The sequence below is a fragment of the Natator depressus genome, chromosome 23 (genome assembly GCF_965152275.1).
Source record: "Natator depressus isolate rNatDep1 chromosome 23, rNatDep2.hap1, whole genome shotgun sequence".
NCBI classification, from domain to species: domain Eukaryota; kingdom Metazoa; phylum Chordata; order Testudines; family Cheloniidae; genus Natator; species Natator depressus.
This window is the reverse complement of record NC_134256.1, coordinates 21,048,314-21,065,863: the sequence shown is the minus strand read 5'-3', so window position 1 is coordinate 21,065,863 and position 17,550 is coordinate 21,048,314. Positions and strand designations below refer to the sequence as shown.

The 17,550-nt window shown below is 65.0% G+C and overlaps 2 protein-coding genes across 4 annotated transcripts; one reads left to right on the top strand and one right to left on the bottom strand.

Annotated features, from left to right (window-relative positions):
• Window positions 1–1,514: 1,514 nt before the first annotated feature.
• PRRG2 (proline rich and Gla domain 2) lies at window positions 1,515–6,118 on the bottom strand. Of its 2 annotated transcripts, XR_012636137.1 has the most exons (8): window positions 5,893–6,118; window positions 5,135–5,261; window positions 4,768–4,931; window positions 3,782–3,830; window positions 3,168–3,294; window positions 2,833–2,976; window positions 2,234–2,382; window positions 1,515–2,151 (listed from the first exon to the last, which is right to left on the bottom strand). XR_012636137.1 is itself a non-coding variant. In XM_074937640.1 (7 exons), exons 2-7 carry the CDS (start codon window positions 5,235–5,237, stop codon window positions 2,352–2,354), a joined length of 618 nt encoding a protein of 205 aa, XP_074793741.1. In that variant the 5' UTR covers window positions 5,238–5,261; window positions 5,893–6,118; the 3' UTR covers window positions 1,515–2,351. The 2 variants fall into 2 exon arrangements, 1 of the variants encoding a protein (XP_074793741.1); XM_074937640.1 differs by having other exon boundaries at window positions 1,515–2,382.
• A 1,002-nt stretch (window positions 6,119–7,120) lies between these two features.
• On the top strand, window positions 7,121–15,915 carry NOSIP (nitric oxide synthase interacting protein). 2 transcript variants are annotated; one of them, XM_074937636.1, is made up of 10 exons: window positions 7,121–7,271; window positions 7,904–8,102; window positions 12,424–12,508; window positions 12,991–13,096; window positions 13,405–13,486; window positions 13,834–13,975; window positions 14,453–14,559; window positions 14,971–15,158; window positions 15,360–15,468; window positions 15,646–15,915. In XM_074937636.1, the coding sequence occupies exons 3-10, from the start codon at window positions 12,439–12,441 to the stop codon at window positions 15,715–15,717; spliced, it is 876 nt and encodes a 291-aa protein (XP_074793737.1). In that variant the 5' UTR covers window positions 7,121–7,271; window positions 7,904–8,102; window positions 12,424–12,438; the 3' UTR covers window positions 15,718–15,915. The 2 variants fall into 2 exon arrangements, with proteins under 2 accessions (XP_074793737.1, XP_074793738.1); XM_074937637.1 differs by lacking the exon at window positions 7,121–7,271 and adding an exon at window positions 7,289–7,311.
• The last annotated feature ends 1,635 nt before the right edge of the window (window positions 15,916–17,550 follow it).

Here is a 17,550-nt window from a genome sequence, read left to right as displayed (position 1 = left end):
ACACACGTGTGCAACATGCAGCAGCCCACCACATACACACACACGTGCGTGACGCCCCCCCCACAAATGTGTTTGTGCAACGAACAAAACCCCTCACTTGTGTCTGCGTCTTTCCCGCCAGCCCATCGCAGGCGTGTGCAGTGTGAACACACACACAGGTGTGCGATCTCAGACACACAGCATGGAGCACAGGGCGGAGGCTGCTGTGGGGACCCCCCGACTGCCACCCCATGCTCTCCCCACAGGCCCTCCGGCTAAGGGCCCCCCCGGCAGAGTTGGGGGGGCACGACTCATTGGAACCTATTTGCCCAAGGACTGGGGCGGGCTGGGGTGGGGTTTGCATGTGAGGCCTGAGGGTGGAGCCCAGAAAATGTGAGATGGGACCCAGGCATCCAGGGGCTGATCCTGCCGCACCCCCTTACAAACAGGGTCCCAAGCTGGCCCCTGCTATAGGCCAGGCCCCTTGGTCCGCCTTGGCCTACGAACAACACAGGGGATATGGCAGCCTCTGGCGGGAGGGGGCGAAAGGAGGGACTACGAGTCCCATCATGCACTGGGAGGAAGGAAGCGGGAGGCTTGGAATGAAGCGGAAGCACTGCATGCTGGGAGCTGTAGTTCCAGGGAGGGGGAGCTGGGTTAGAGGCCTTCCCGCCATGCTCCTACTCGAGGCCTTATTGGCTGAGCTGAGCTGCCTGTCTGTCTCCTACCCACCGATCCGCTCCAACGTAGGGGCGGGACCCGCTGCTGCAGAGGAATGATAGGCAGAGCAAGAGGCCAATCCGTGGCCTGCAACCTTCCCTTCCCCCAAACTGGGGCCTACAGGGCCTCAGTGCCCCTCATCTGGGGATCAGGCTGCCCTGCAAGCCACAGCGTCAGGGGGCCCATGGTGCACACTGGGTTTCCACGTGCAAGGCATAGCTGGGCGTGCACCAGCACCATTCACACCCCAGTCGCAGGGGGCCAAGGCCTGACTCATGAAACAGTTTGCACAGATGCACCAGCGTCCCCGCGACCCCCGGCGGGGCCCAGCCCCCGGCCGGCGGGCGCACCAGCGTCCCCGCGACCCCCGGCGGGGCCCAGCCCCCGGCCGGCGGGCGCACCAGCGTCCCCGCGACCCCCGGCGGGGCCCAGCCCCCGGCCGGCGGGCGCACCAGCGTCCCCGCGACCCCCGGCGGGGCCCAGCCCCCGGCCGGCGGGCGCACCAGCGTCCCCGCGACCCCCGGCGGGGCCCAGCCCCCGGCCGGCGGGCGCACCAGCGTCCCCGCGACCCCCGGCGGGGCCCAGCCCCCGGCCGGCGGGCGCACCAGCGTCCCCGCGACCCCCGGCGGGGCCCAGCCCTGGTGGCGCAGCAGGAGCGGCTCTTCCCACAGGTACAACCATACGCCCCGCTGTGGGAAAGGGGGCCGGCTGGGGCAGGCTTTGCATGCCTGGGAGCACTCAGCCGGCAAGAGTGGCCCTGTGAGACACGCCCTCACCCCCAGACGCAGGACACGGCGGGTTTTAGCAAATGGCTGGCGCTTTATTTTGCTGACAACAATCCCGGCGTGGGAGGCGGGGTCCCAGCCCCGGTGCAGCAGGCTCCAGGGGGATCGGGGCCGGGTGACCCTCACGGGTCAGCGCCATCCCCGGCCAGCTCCTCTGTGCCGCCGAATGGGATAGTTCGGGCTCCAGAGGGCTGGGGGGCCAGGTGCACTCCCCGTGCCCTGCACTCTGTCAGGCACCACTTGCGACACATGCGTGCGCTTGTGCCTTGCACACACGCTTCATCCTCACACTCACCCTGTCACACACGTGCACACCACCCGGCGTGCTTGTGCCCCCTCACTCCTCCACACACAGACTTGTGTCTCGCCCGCGTGGATGCGCTTACCTGCCGTCTCTCACTCATCCATTCCCACCACACATGCCCCCGTGTCTGGCACACTCACCCATCCCCGTTGCACATGCCCCAGCCTCACACACTCATCCCATATATGCCCCAATGTCCCCCATCCTTGCACACTCCCTCCACTTCATACACCCCTGTGTATCACATATGCCCCCCGGCCTCACACACTCACCCCACATCACACTCACATGCACCCTCATGTCTCTCACTCACGTGCACCCATGTGCCTTACATACACACCTCCATCACATGCGCCTCCCAGCCTTGCACACTCACCCCCATCCCATGTGCCTCCTGCCTTGCACCCCCTTTGCAAGCACCCCTGTGCCTCATGCATGCACTCACCTCGCACACTCACCCCTGTGCATTCACCCCACTTGCACACTCACCATGCCTCTTGCACATTCATCCACACACTCATCCCATCTCCCTCCCAGCAGCGATCCAGTGGCTGTGGGTCTGATCAGTGGGGCTGGGCAGAAGAGCTGGGAGCCCTGGGGGTGCAAAAGAAAATCATGTCACACACTGGGTTCCAGGCAAAGAGGACATAAGTTTGCTCCCCCCCATTTGCAAACAGCCCCCCGAGACCCGCGCAGCCCTGGGCTTGAGATTCACCGAGCCCTGCCTGCACCAGCCGACGTTGATGGGGGCCCCGATCTCAACTTGGGGGCGGGGGTGTCTGTGTGCCTGAGGACGGGCTGATTGGGGGGCAACACCGACCCCACACCCGGCCAAAGCTGGGGGGCCCTGGTGCTGCACAGACCCCAGTGAGACCATCCCGGCCCTAAAGGGCTGCCACACGAAACACACTAAAAATTATTTACAGATGGGGAAAATGTGGCACAGAGCGAGGAAGAGAGAACACCCAGGAGTCCTGGCTCCCAGCCCCCGCAGCTCTAAGCCAGACAGACAGACAGACAGACAGACATCCGAGCGGCCCCCACCTGGGATAGGGTGGCGGGGGCGCGTCGTGGACTCCCGATGCCTCCAGTGCCTCCTGGTACGAGGGCAGCCCGGGGGGGCCCAGAGGCTTGGGGTCCCCAGGGAGGCAGGTCAGGGGCATGTCAGGGTTCAGGGGGACGTGGATGCTGTGGGGGAGACAAACAGGGGTTATGGGGGGCACACACTCCTCCTCCCCCGCAAATCCACCTGGGGGACGTCACCTCAGCACCTCCCCCGTGGGCCCTGTGCCCCTCCCGCCCCTCCCCTGGGGGTGCTGCGGCCCCCTCCCCCAGCTCCTGCCCCCTCCCCCCCAGGCCTTGCTGGGCCCCCCCATTACCTGTGCTGCCTGCGCTCCTTGGACCGGTACTTGACCCAGTACATGGCAACGACGCCGACCATGATCATCAGCACCAGCCCGGCCACCAGCCCGGCCACCAGCCCGGCCACGTCCAGCCCGGGGCTGTCTGCGGAGGGCGCGGGGGGGGGGGGGTGTTAGCAGAGAGGAGACCCCATGTCTCTAGGGGCAGCAGCTCCCACCCGGCCCCAGGGCGGAGACTGGCTGGCTCAGGGGGGCAGGGAACGGGGCACAGGGGAGGGGGCACCAGCTCCCACCCGGCCCCAGGGCAGAGACTGGCTGGCTCAGGGGGCAGGGAATGTGGCCTGGGGCCTTTCCGCTCTAGGGGGCGCCAGTTCCCACCCGGCCCCAGGGCAGAGACTGGCTGGCTATGGGGGGGCAGGAATGGGGCACGGGGCCTTTCCCCTCGAGGGGGCACCAGCTCCCACCCAGCCCCAGGGCAACGACTGGCTGGCTCAGGGGGGCAGGAATGGGGCACGGGGCCTTTCCGGAGGGTGCCGGCTCCCATCCAGCCCCAGGGCGGGGACTGGCTGGCTCAGGGGAGCAGGGAATGCGACATGGGGCCTGTCCCCTCTAGGGGGGCGGCTCAGACTCACCTGAGCTCCCGCCTTTCCCGTTGTGGGGGTAAGTGTTCCAAAAGGCTTTCTGGGGGGGACGAACACAAGGGATGGGTGGTTAATAAAGGGGGTACAGCTATTCTGCTCCCCCCCCCCCCATCTGCCTCCACCCTCCATTTAGAGCCCCTTAATCACTAAACCCCATCCCCTACCAGGAGTCCTGGCTGCCAGCCCACCCCCACACTCCAACCACTAGACCCCACTCCCCTCCCAGCACCAGGGATTGAACCCAGGAGTCCCAGCCCCCCAGACCTCTAACCCATCATGAAAGGGAAAGGGGGCAAATTCACAGGTCATGCCACACAGTGAGGGTTGGCGGGGGGAACGCTGTGCCACAGGATTTCACGGCTGGTCCAGAGCTCTTTGGGTTTGCAAGAAGGGTGGGAGAGTCCTATTGCGCTTGGTCCTGCGGAACTCCCCGACACAAGGCCCCAGAGGCGGGGCGGCAAGCAGGGCTCTCCTGACCCCTAAGTAAGGAGGCCTGGGGTGGGGGTGGGGGGGAAAGACTTCCCCGGCAGGGCAGGTTACCTGGTAATGACATGGTTTATGGTGCTGGGCCTGTACCTGCTCAGAGATGGGATGCTGAGCTAGATGGGGGTGATCGGGGGGGGTACCAGGCTGGCTGGGGTAACCTCAGAGCTGCCTCACCCCCACAAAATGAGGGAGAATCCCCCTCGCCCTGGAGCAGTACAGGTATTAGGATCTCAGACCTCAATGCCGCAGGGCCCCTCACCCAAACCCCAGACCCGGGTGACGCACCCACCCCCACGTGGCTGGGAAGGAATTTACCTGCCCCCAGGGAGACAGGGGTGGGAACCCAGGTGTCCGGGCTCTGGGATCCTTCCCTGAGACATGGCTCCCCCAACCCCCCCCCCATGGCACCCAAGTCCCCTGCCCCTCTGCAGCCTCCTGGGCCCCCGTGCCCCCTCAGCTCCCTGTGCGCCCCCCCCACCCCGGTACTCAGCTGTTGCAAAGTCGTTCTCAAAGACTTCCCGGGCCTCCTCGTAGTTGCAAACCTCCTCCCAGCACTCGCGCTCCAGGTTCCCCGGCGTCACCAGCTCGAAGTCCCAGTGATTGTAGAGGAGCCGGCGCCCCAAGAACCCCTGTGCGGTGTCTGCACCCAGAAACACTGGAGAAGGGGGGGAGAATGGGGCTCAGGATGCCTGGGTTCTCTCCCCCACTCTGGGAGGGGAGTAGGGTCTAGGGGGTCCAGATTTAGGGCACCTAATGGGTCGGGAGGGGGAGGGATTCAGCCAGGATCCTGAGTTGCTCCCTCTCCCAGGGTCTGGGACCCCCATTAAAGTCCCCCCCCACACACACACACACTCTTACCTTGTCCCGCCGGTGATGCATGGGGCTGCTGCCTGTGGGGGGTGCTGGAAAAGGCAGAGGCGAAAGCCTGGCCCAGCAGGAGCAGGACGGGTGCCCTCAACATGATGGGGTGGGGGGGACAGGGGACCTATAATGGGTGGAGGGGGGCAAAGTCAGGGTAGGGGGGCAGCCAGCCCAGCATCCCCTGGTGCCCCTTCTCCATCACCCCTGGAGTTGGGCACCCCCCACTCCACAATCCACAACTGGTACCAGGCTGACACCCCCAAATCCACCCACTGTGTTACCCCAAATCCCCCCTGCTCCTGGTGCAGTGAATCCCATCCCCTGATTCCTACACCACCCCAAATCCACCCCATCCCCAATTCCTCTAGCACTCCCAAATCCACCCCCTTCCTAAACCCCCATTCCCGAATTCCAATACCACCCCAAACCTCTCTCAACCCCCCATCCCCCCAGCATCCCCAAATCCACCCGTCCCCTGACTTATCTAGCACCCTCAAAAATCCACCCCCATCCCCAGTCCCTTTAGCACCCCCATATCTACCCCAGCACCCCCAGACCACGCTCCCACCCCCTATCCCGGCCCCAGACCCTCCCTTGTCACCTCCGCCCCGCACCACACCACAGGGAAGTGCCCGGAGTTCACTAGTTCCCGGTTACCGCCCCCCCCTCCCCGGCCAGGGCCCCCCCCGAAGCAGCCAGCTCAGGCCCGGACCCCCGGGGGAAAGTTTCCAAGCGAACCCCGAGCCTGACCTCACCTGCCGTCCGGCCGGGAAGGGGCAGGGCCGGCCGGGAAGGAGAGGCCGGCCAGAAAGGGGGGGCGGGGGGCTCTGCCCGTAACCCAGCCCCCCAGGAGCGGTCCAGCTGTGTGGGGCTGATCCCAGGGGAGCGCGGCGAGCGGGGGCCCGAACAGCTCGAGGTTCCCAGGGACCCGGACGCCTGGGTTCTTGTTTTGGACAGAGACAGCAGCTCCAGCCCAGGTGAGGGCGGGGGAGGGTCCAAAGGTCACATGGCGGGGGAGGGGCAGGTGCAGCCTGGACAGGTGGATGCCAGGTGCCGGGGGAGGGGATTCCCAGGGAATTCTGGGGGGCAGCGTGGGAGGCTCCTGGGGGGCAGGTGCCAGGAGGTTGCACGGGGAGATCCCGGGAGGGGGGCAGGTGCCGGGGGTGCTGGGTGGGGGGAACCTGGAGGAGCAGGTGCTGGAAGGGGTGTGTAGGGGATCGGGGGGGCAGGTGCCAGGAGGTTGCATGGGGAGATCTCGGGGGGGCAGGTGCCGGGGGTGCTGGGTGGGGAGGAGTCTGGAGGAGGAGCAGGTGCTGGGAGGGGTGTGTAGGGGATCGGAGGAGGGGGCAGGTGCCAGGGGGCGGTGTGGGAGGATCCCAGGGGGGCAGGTGCCAGGAGGTTGCATGGGGAGATCCCGGGGGGGGGGGGCAGGTGCTGAGGGGCTGTGTGGGGAGATGCGTGGGGGGATCCCGGGGGGGCAGGGCTTGGAGGGCTGTGCAGGGGGGGATGGGGTGGGAAATGGTGCTAGGAGCCCAGTAGACGCGGTGGGGTGGGGGGGGTGAAGGAGTCGGGGGTCAGGCAGCGGGGACCCTGCATGGGCAGGCGCAGGACTCAGGTGAGGGGCGCTGCGCATGTTGCCAGCCTGGGCGTCCTTCGCCCCACCCCGCAGGGCTGGGGCCGCAGCCAGGTGGGGAGACCCCCCCCCACCGTGACCTTTCCATGTAATGAGCCTGTTTGTGAGGGCACGACATGGGATTGGAGGGCTGGGCCGGGACTCTGGGGGCGGGGGGTAGAGCAGGGGGGCTGGGAGCCCGGACTCCTGGGTTCTCTCCCCAGCTCTGGGAGGGGAGGGGAGGGGGAATCTAGTGGTTAGAGCCGGGGGGAGGGGGCTGGGAGCCAGGACTCCTGGGTTCTCTCCCTGTCTTGGGAGACTGACTGAAAATGGGGGGGAGGCTCCTGGCACCACCTCTGAGCCCCCGCTTTCCCCGGCGGGGGGAGCAACCCGCACCGGAACCCTCCCGTCGGGTCCCGTTTGCAGGCCGGCCGGAGTTCTAGGCTGCACCGCGCGGGGATATGTGCGGGTGCTCCACTTCCGGCCGGCTCCACTTCCTGTTTCCGGCGCGGTGGGGGAGAGGTGAGGCGAGGCGAGGCGAGGCGAGGCTGACCTTGGGGCGGTAACCAGGAAACCCTCGGGATGTGACGGGGGTGGGGGAGGGTCCCCCCTGGAAACGGGTCCCCCCGTCCCTCCCCCACCCGGTATGGGGGGGGTCCCCCCTGGAAACGGGTCCCGCGCCCCCATTCCTCCCTTGGGCGTGGGGTGACCGGCCCACGAACCCCCCCAATGTATGTGTTGCTCGGGGGGGTCCCCTAAGGCACCAGCCCCCTCCTGACCCCCCCCGGCATGATGCACCCTGACAGCCCCCCACCAAACGCCCCCCCCCCACGAGGGACACTGTGGTCTGCCTAGCCTGGGGGGGAGGGGGGGTGTCCTGCACCTCATCCCTCCGCCAGCCCCGATCCACCCCCCTATGGGGCGGCCGCCCCCCATCCTGCAGCTCGCGAGAGCGTTCAGGGAAAGGGTGTCTGCTACACTGGGCCGAATCTGGGCAGCGCCCCAGCGCCCTCAGGGGAGTGGGGGAGGCGTGTGGGAGGATGGGGGGGGCTTCCCGCTGTCCCTGGCTGCAGAGGGACAGCCCCCCCCCCCTCAAGAGCTGCCTGGAGCGGGACCCAAGGGGTAGTTGTGTTGTCTTGCCCGTGTTTCAACAGGGCAAAGGACGCGCCCCGGGAACAACGGGGCCGTCGGCCTGACTGGGAGCCCGCGCCTGGTGCGGGTCTCGGTGCATCCGGCGTTAACGGAGGGAAACGTGATTGATGCCAGTCAACGTGGGCTTTCGGAAAACAGGTCCCGTTGGACGAGCTTGAGACCTGTGTTTGCCGAGATCGCCGGGAAGGGGCGTGGATAAAGGTAATGGCACCTGCAGAGCGGATGTCGCCGGCTGTGCGGCCGCTCCCGTGATACCGGATGACGTTTTGGTTAGCAACATTCGACTGATCTCAACTTTACCACGGCCCCCGTGACGTGGGCGAAAAACTGCCTATCTGCTAGATCGCAGGGTGTAAACGGGGCATCATCATTGAGCGGGTGTGTTTCCACTGGGGTCTTTCAGGGGTCAGGCTCTTTGCTATTTAACACCTTTACCATTGACCTGGCGTCTCGGATCCACAGGACGGGGGCTGCCTCCCTCCCCCCCACCAGCTTTGGAATGGTGACAAAGTGGGAAATTTCCTAATCTTTGGTGTGAATATTGTGGGTGCCTCAGTTTCCCCGTGTGCTGCATGTTGGACTAGGTCAAGGGAAAAGGTTCTTCCATCTTTCCGGAGACCCAGAGGACCAGGTGTGATTGTCTGGCTGCCTGGGCCCACGCCCATGGAGAACCCCCAAGACAATGCCTGGACGTCGGGTGCCTAGCAGCCTAGAATCACTCCTGACTAATCAGAGGGTGCATTGCTCCCTTTGGGCGTGTCTCCCCCCCAGGGGTCCCATTCAGGGGGACTCGCTGCAGGGAGCTCACGGCGTGATGCAGGGGGGCTGCAGGCTCTGAGGTCCGGTCCCAGGAGGCGGGGAAGCCAAGGGGCTCACCCCAGGGAGAGAGAGAGCGACCTGCGAGGAGGATTGGCATGCTGAGGGGGGTCTTCCTGGGCCTGTGACTTGGTGTGACAGAGCACCAGGCCTGTGACTCTGTGACCGGTGGTAGCTAGGGGATGGTTGGCGAGTGCATTTGGTGGGCGGTTGGCTGCTGAAGGCACCAGCAGTGTCTTGCAGTGGTAAAGCAAGGGAAGAAGGAACCAGCAAGGGCATGGTGTATAGCCATCTCCCTGCCTAGGACCCTGCCAGCCTGTGCAGGCAGAGAGGGTTAGGCCTTGGGAAGCTCAGCCAGGCAGAGCAGCGAAAGCATGAACTGCAGTTGGAGGCATGGAGGGGGTAAGAGGACCCGCCGACGGGTAAGCGGGGAGAGGGCCCCAAAAAGGGCAGGGTGAGCAATCAGCTTCCTGCCGAGGTGCTGATGGGGAACGATTTGGAAGACTGGCAGGGCAGCACCCGGAGCCAGGGCCACCCTCCCTGCCCTGGCACTGAGCTTATGCCCAGCTTGGGACCCTCCGACTGAGGGAAAGTGAGCTATCGGGGACAGGGCTCCAGGCTTTGTCCCGAGGTGGGGAAACTGAGGCACAGCCAACGTGGGCTGCCAGCGAGCTGGGCCAGGTTCCGCTCCCTACCCCAGTAGCTGAATTCCAGACCAAGCTGCAGAAGGATCCCTAATTAGAGAAGCTGAGGACCTTTGCTGGCCACAGCGTTGTGGGACCCCTTAGGGGAAGATTCCTGTGTCAGAAATGGGGTGATAGGGGGGCAGCTGCTGGTCCCCCGGAAGCACCGCCACAGGGTGCTGTACCTGACCAGCGCTGGTCCGCTCTCGGGACACCAGGGAATCCAGCGCACCCGGCAGCGGTCGCTGTAGAATTTTTCCTGGCCTGGAGTCTTAGATGCCGTCTGGCAGTACTGCAGGTCCTGTGCCCCTGCCTGGGGGGGAAGGTCCAGCACAAGGGGAGAGCAGCATAGAGGACCCTGCCCATCACAGAGGAACCTTCTAAGAAGGTGGCCATGAACATAGTGGGGCCCCTCAGAAAGGCGGCCCGATCAGGGAAGAAATACATCATGGTAGGGGTAGATTTCGCTACCTGCTACTTAGAGGCGGTGGCGCTGTCCTCTATCAAGGCAGACACCGTGGCAGACGTGCTGCCGACCATTTTCAGCAGAGTGGGGGTCCCCAGCGAGGTCCTTACAGACCTGGGCTCCAATTTCGTGTCAGCCCCGCTCCACGTCTCTGGGAGAAACGTGAGGTCTGGCCCACCTGGGCCTCAGCGTATCCCCCTCAGTTCAACGGGCTGGTGGAGAGGTTTTATGGGACATTAAAGATGACGCTGAGGACGCGTATGGACCAGCATCTGAACAAGTATCTACCCCACCTGCTGTTCGCATACCGGGAAGTGCCCCAGGAATCCACAGGATTCTCCTCTTTCGAGTTGCTGTATGGGAGGAGAGCGAGGGGACCCCTGGACTTGGTGAAGGATGAATGGGAGGGGAAGGCTGCTCCCAGGTTCCCCCGGCCGCTCAGGGGCTTGGCCAGGGGGAACCTCGCCAGGGCCCAAGGGAGGCAGAAGGTCTGGTACGACCGCACGGCACGTGCCCGCTTCTATGCCCCTGGTGGGTCTCTTCCCTGAGCCAGGAATCAATTCCCCTCTCTGCCTCGCTTACCCTGGGCTCGCTAGCCAAGCTGTGCACCGGGTGGAGACAGCTGGAAACACCCATTGGGGTTATGGTTCAGAATCCCTGGGAAAACAGCCAGAGACCTGCAGACCGAGGGCAGAGACATGCTGGCTTTAGGGGTGATGCAGCTGCCCACCAGCCTCTGGGTCTCTCCCGTAGGGTTGGTCCCCAATAAAGACGGAGGTTCGAACCAATTCTGTGTGGACTGTTGGAAGCTCAGTGCCATCACCGTGTCTGATGCTTATCCCATGCCTGGGCCTGATGAGATTCTAGACAAGTTGGCGGGGAGGGTTACCTCACTGCTGTGGATCTCACCAAAGGCTACTGGCCTGTGCCTTTGCACTGAGAGGCCAGGTTCAAATCTGCCTTCACCACCCCAATAGGAAGTGCTTAATTTGTGCCAGGCGCCTCCGGGCTTGGCCGTTCCTGGCCCCGGCGCCTCCGGGCTTGCCACATCAGTTATGAAAGTAAAAAAATTGCTTGAGCCCCAGCATCTCTTTTGTTACAAATTATATAGGGCTTTTTGAGTTCCTGGTCCTACCTTTTGGCCTCAGGGGAGCACCTGCCGCATTCCAGCGCCGGGTGGATCAGTTACTATGCTCTGAAGAAGGCTCTAAGCCAGGGCCTGCTTCTGGTAAACTCAGACTTCAGCAAGTCTTTCCTGGTGTCCCCAATGCCTCAGGCCCAGGGCTGAGCGAGAACCTGTTGCCCTGGAAGCAGAGCTAGGCCACCAGGGAGAAGGGATGCCCGGCCATGGGGTGGGCTCTTAAAAAGCTGCAGCTATATCTATTTGGGGGGCACTTTACTGTGTACACTGACCACTCGCCCCTGACGGGCTGCACCAAATGACGGAGGCTAATGCCAAGCTGCTGAGACGGAGTCTGATCCTCCAGGATCATGAGATGGAGGCAGGCCATGTGAATGGATGTGTAAAAGTTTTGGCAGATGCTTTGTCCCGGAGAGGGGGGGCCTGAGCTTCCCCACGTCACCGGCCGAAGTGACCCTGCTTAGTTCAGTCTCGGGGACAGAGAGGTGACGAAGTGGGAATTTTCGTAATGTTTTATGTGAATGCTGTGTGTGCCTCAGTTTCCCCCGTGTGCTGCTTGTTTGACTAGGTGGGGAGAAAAGGTCGTTTGATCTCTGGAGAGACCCAGGGGACCAGGTGTCATTGATGCCTGGCTGCTGGGCCCCATGCCCATGGAGAACCTGGAAGACGACACCTGGGCATTTGGTGGTTAGCACCTAACAAGCCAGGTGCTGGGTTCCAGACAGTTAAACTGGCTGAGATTCCCTCCAGACTAAACTGGGGGTACGTTGCTCCCTTTGGGGGTGCCAGTCTTCCCCAGGGGTCCCATCCAGCTGGACTCGCTGGGGGAAGTTCCCGGCGTGCCGCAGGGGCGCTGCAGGCTCCTGATGTGGTGCTGTGACCAAAACGGCTAATGCAATCCTGGGGTGTGTAGACGGGCATCTCGAGGCGGGGCAGGGGTTAGCCAGCCCTGGGGCGGTCGTGGCTGGGACCCTGTGTCCCGTCCTGCGGCCCCCACCTTACGGAGGAGGGTGATGAGTTGCAGAGGGGTCGGCAAAGAGCCCTGAGAAGGGTACAGGTGTCAGCAAGAGTCCAGGAGCTGCGGCTATTTAGCGTCATGAGAAGGTGAAGGGGGAACTGGGTCCCTGTCTGTAGGTACCGAGGTGGGACCAAATGCTCAGGCTAGGAGAGGACGGGCTAACACGGGCGGGTCTCTGGCCTGGGTGATCCAGGGGGTCGGACAAGGTGACCACAGCAGATCCATGGGATTCGTGGAAGGTTTGCCCCTTGGGGGACTGATCACAGCTGCATCCCCCATCTGGTCTGGTGATTGGAGGGGGTCCCCCTTTCCTGGCTGGAGGTTGGGGGGGTCTGTCCCCCAGGAGACTGGATCTGGGATCAGTGTGGCCCTGGGACGTAACTGACTCCCTCCCCCAGGGACGCTGAGCCAGGATGACGCGTCACGGCAAGAACTGCACGGCTGGCGCCGTGTACACCTACCACGAGAAAAAAAAGGACACGGGTGAGATTCCACCTGCTGCGAAGAAGGGGCACCGGCTGAGCTGGGGGGGGGCGGTGGAGCCCAGGGCTGGCCTAGCAGGGGCTGTGGGTCGGGAGTGAGGGGCACCGGCTGAGCTGCGGGGGGGCGGTGGAGCCCAGGGCTGGCCTAGCAGGGGCTGCAGGTCGGGAGTGAGGGGCACCGGCTGAGCTGGGGGGAGGCGGGGGGGCGGTGGAGCCCAGGGCTGGCCTAGCAGGGGCTGCGGGTCGGGAGTGAGGGGCACTGGCTGAGTTGGGCGGGGGGGCGGTGGAACCCAGGTCTGGCCTGGCAGGGGCTGCGGGTCGGGAGTGAGGGGCGCCGGCTGAGCTGGGGGTGGGGGTGGGGGCAGGGCCGGGCTAGCAGGGGGTTGCGGGTCGGGAGTGAGGGGCACCGGCCGAGCTGTGGGTGGGGGGAGATCAGCTTCCATCCCTGTGCCCTGACTTTCTCCCCCCCCCCCCACTTTCCAGCTGCCTCTGGTTACGGGACGCAGAACGTCCGTCTGAGCCGAGATGCCGTCAAGGACTTCGACTGCTGCTGCCTGTCCCTGCAGCCCTGCAAGGACCCCGTGGTCACGTAGGTATCAGGGTGCCAGAGGCACCCCCACATGGACGTGGGCCGCCTGGGTCCTGGCAGCTGTATAGAGAGGCACCCGAAAAGGGGAAACAGCCCTTCTGGGTCCTGGCAGCCATGTATTATTCAAACCACCTGATGGTGCTTTAAAGCTGCCCAGCCGCAAGGCCCCCAGCCTGGCAGCCCCCGGGCGGGCAGAGAATCCCTGAGCCGGCGCATCCTGGTCTGCAGGTGGGTAAGCGGGGGTCCGGTCTGTGGGGGGCCTGCGTCTCAGCCTCCTGCCCCTATTTCTCCCCCCCGCCCTCCCCCAGGCCTGACGGATACCTGTATGAGAAGGAGGCCATCCTGGAGTACATCCTGCACCAGAAGAAGGAGATCGCCCGGCAGATGAAGGTAACATCCCTGCTGGGTCCCCGCTGTCCTGCTCCCCTTGGGGGCTGCGGGTCAGGAGTGAGGGGCACCAGCGGATCTGGGGGACAAGGCTGGGAGGTGGTAATTTCTCTCCTGGGGCCCTGACTGGGCTCAGTTTGGGGGAGCTGGGCCCCATGCGTCTGGCTGCCTCTCCTCCCCTCCCTCCCATCCCAGTGGCTGAGCTGAGGAACTGCAGGTGGTGGGTTTGAGGCCCATCACTGACAGCCTATGGAGGGGGGGTGTTAGGGTGACGGGGCAGGAGGGCTCTAGGCGGGCTGTCCCTGCAGCAACCCCCCTCCCCCGCCCCCCGGCCCCCCCCGGTGCTGCAGGCCTACGAGAAGCAGAAGAAGGAGAAACGGACGGAGCTGGAGGAGCTGAGCCGGGCGGCCGAGGATGCCAAGGTGAAGGGCTTCCTGGCCAAGGAGATGAGCATCGTCAGCAAACCCCTGAACCCCTTCGACCACAAATCAGGTATGGGGCAGCAGGGCTGTGGGTCAGGAGTGAGGGGCAGGGCAGGAGCCCATGGCTGGGCTAGCAGGGGCTGGGGGTCAGGAGTGAGGGGCACTGGCAGAGCTGGGGGGGGCGGGAGGACACAAGGACTGGGGTGGCAGGGGCTGCTGGTCAGGAGTGAGGGGCACTGGTGCGTTCCAGGGGACTGGCAGGGCTGGTGGGAGCCCAGGCCCAGGCCCAGGCTAGTGGGGGTTGCAGGTCGGGAGTGAGGGGCACTGGCAGGGCTTGGGGGGGGAAGACACAAGGGCTAGGCTGTCAGGAGTGAGGGCCACCGGCAGAGCTGTGGGGCGGGGGCGGGAGGACACAAAGACTGGGCTGGCAGGGGCTGCAGGTCGGGAGTGAGGGGCACTGGCAGAGCTGGGGGGGGGGCAGGGAGGACACAAGGGCTGAGCTGGCAGGGGCTGTGGGTCAGGAGTGAGGGGCACCGGTGCGTTCCAGGGGACCCCCAGCCCGGCCCAAGCAACGCTGAGGAGGCCAAGCAGCTGCCCAGCTTCTGGATCCCATCGCTGACCCCCGAGGCCAAGGCCAGCGTGGTGCGGAAGCCGGTGAGTGCACCAGGGCTCCACCCGTCCTGCCCCCTCAGGGAAGGAGCCAGCCCCCCCCACACACACACATTGCAGCTCTCCCAGAGCATCCTGGGAAGAGCTGAAGCTTCGCCCCCCGCCACTCCCCCGCCCCCGGTGGCATCTGCCCCCTGGGCACTTCTATAGGGGCTGTCACCTGCCTGTGAGATCCCCAGAGCGGGGCAAGGGGCTGAGGCAACTCCTGACAAGTTACATAGGCCCTCGCCCTGCTCTAACCACTTCACCCCACTCCTATCCCAGGGCCAGGGAGAGAACCCAGGCGTCCTGGCTCCCAGCCTGCCCTGCTCTAACTACTAGACTCCCCTCCCCTCCCAGACCTGGGAGAGAACCCAGGCGTCCTGGCTCCCAGCCCCCCATCTCTATCCCCCACAGGACCGGTGCGTGTACTGCCCCATGAGCGGCCGGCCCCTCAAGCTGAAGGACCTGACCCCCGTGTGCTTCACACTGCTGGACCCGGCGGTGGGTCGCGTCGGGCTCATCAACCGGCAGGACCGATACGTCTGCGCCGTCACCCGTGACATGCTGGGCAACTCGGTGCCCTGCGCCGTCCTGCGGCCCTCGTGAGTTGGGTGTGAGGGGCAGAGCTGGGGTAGGTCTAGCAGGGGGCTGTGGGGCGGGAGGGGCTGGGCTAGTAGGGGGCTGCGGGTCGGGAGCGAGGGGCACCCCAGGCACGGGGAGGCTAGACCCGCCCTCGTTGGCTGGGCAGTCAGGTGGCCTGGGCTCTCTGCCCCCTCCCCCCCATAGCCACTCTCTCCCCCCAGGGGCGCCGTGGTCACCCTGGAATGCGTGGAGCGGCTGCTGAAGAAGGACATGGTGGACCCGGTGAACGGGGAGAAGCTGCGGGAGGACGACATCATTGTGCTGCAGCGGGTGAGCGGCCGCACCCCACAGCTGGGAGGGGCCTCCCTGCAGAGCCCCCTCCCTGCCTGTTACCCACCCAGCAGCCTGGGGCAGGGGTGGGGGCTGAAGGAGGGGGACGGCGGGGGCAGTGTCAGGGCAGCCCCCTAATCTCACCCTCCCCACTTTCTCCCCTCAACTGTCTTCCAGGGCGGCACAGGCTTCGCTGGATCTGGGGTGTGTCTGGAAGCCAAGAAGTCCCGCCCTGTCATGCAGGCCTAGCCCCGCCCCCTTCTTCCCAGCGCCATTGCCTGCCCTCCTGAGCTGGGAAACTGAGGCAGGCGCTGGGTCAGCGTGGGCGGGGGGCGGCCCTCTGCCTCCGCGCTGCTTGTAGTGTGTGTCAATAAAGCCGTGTGTCACCCATAGCCCGTGTGGGCCTGATCGCTGTCACGTCCCCCCTTCTGCGCCCTTTCTCCCAACTGAACGCACCCGTCCCGTCAGCCGCCAAAGGGGGAGGCAGTTCTCCGGCCAAGGCCTAACCGGCGCGGGACAGGAACTCTGCGCTGCGCAGAATCCCTGCAGGAGCAGAGCCCCCCCCGTGACTTGCCCGCCGTGCCTCTGGTCACGCCGGCTGCCTGATCCGTAGTCCCCCAGCTCCTCCTCTGGCCCCTTTTTAAAGATGGGCACCAATTTCGCCCTTCTCCAGGCCCTCTCCTGTCAGCTCTCAGTTTTCACCACTACTGGCTCTGAGATTTCTTCCAGCCCCGCTGACTTGAATTCGTTCCAATTGGTCCGAAGATCTCGGGCGAGTTCTTTACTTGTCCCGATCCGCGTCCCGTCCCCTGTATTGCCGGGGGGAACGTCGCTCGGCGTCCGGTCACAAAATTTTTTGAGCAGACCGGAGCGAAGCTGGCAGGGAGCAGCGCCGCCTTCCTGTCACCTCCCGTTCCCAGCTCGGCTTCCCCTTTGCGCGGCCGACCCACCCCATCCTCGATCGTGTTTGAAGAACCCCTTCCGGCCTCCCGTTCCTCGCCAGCGAGAACTCGGCTTTCCTGGTGTGGGTCCTACCCACTCGCGCTCGTGCCACGGACACTTCCATGGTGACCTCCCTCCTTCGTTCCCTGTCTGGATCCCCCTCGGGTTTTAGAGCGCTGAGAAGCTCCTTGGGCTGCCACGTCAACCTCCCGTGGCTCCTCGAAGCTTCCCTCGGGCTGCCACGTCAGCCTCCCGTGGCTCTTTGAAGCTTCCCTCGGGCTGCCACGTCAGCCTCCCGTGGCTCCTCGAAGCTTCCCTCGGGCTGCCACGTCAGCCTCCCGTGGCTCTTCGAAGCTTCCCTCGGGCTGCCACGTCAGCCTCCCGTGGCTCCTCGAAGCTTCCCTCCGTGTGAGACTAGCTTGGTGTCGAGCCTCCAGTATTAGTCCTTGGAGGATCTGCCAGCCCTTTCGGCTCCTTTTCTTCCTATTTGCTCTCTCCGTGGGACCCTGAGTCGTCGTGTTGCTGGTCTCGTGTCCTCCACTCGATCGGATCCCGATCGCAACCCCTTTCCCGTTCGCAGCTTATTCATCCCCCCGCCACTGCTCCCTGGGGCAGGACCCTGGCGCGGTGCAGCCCAGCAGCCCCTGGGATCCGCCCGCGGGCAAGCCAGACCCAGGCTGGGCTGCGGCGGGGCTCGGGGCCGGAGTCGCTTTGCGGCGGTGCCTGCCTGAATCTGCAGGCAGCCTGTGACGTAAGTCAGCGCCGTGAACCAGCCTGGGGTTTGCGTTACCAGAGGCACGGCGGGCAAGTCACGGGGGGGGGGCCCTGCTCCTGCGGGGATTGTGCGCCACTGTGCGCGCGCAGAGTTCCTGTCCCGCGCTGGTTAGGCCTTGGCTGGAGAACTGCCTCCCCCTTTGATCGCCAATGTCTAGGAAAGACATGGAGATCCAGGGGAAGACCCCACCCCCTGCCCATTGCACCCCGTGTCTGATTGCAGCTGGGGCGATGTCCCTTCCAGCCCTGTAGCCCCGGGCAGGGGCAGGGGGCACGTGCCTCCTGCCCCACACACACTCGTGAGCAGTGCCTGGCACTGGCTAGTTATGGAAACGCAGTCCCAGGAAATGGCAAAGGCGCACCCTG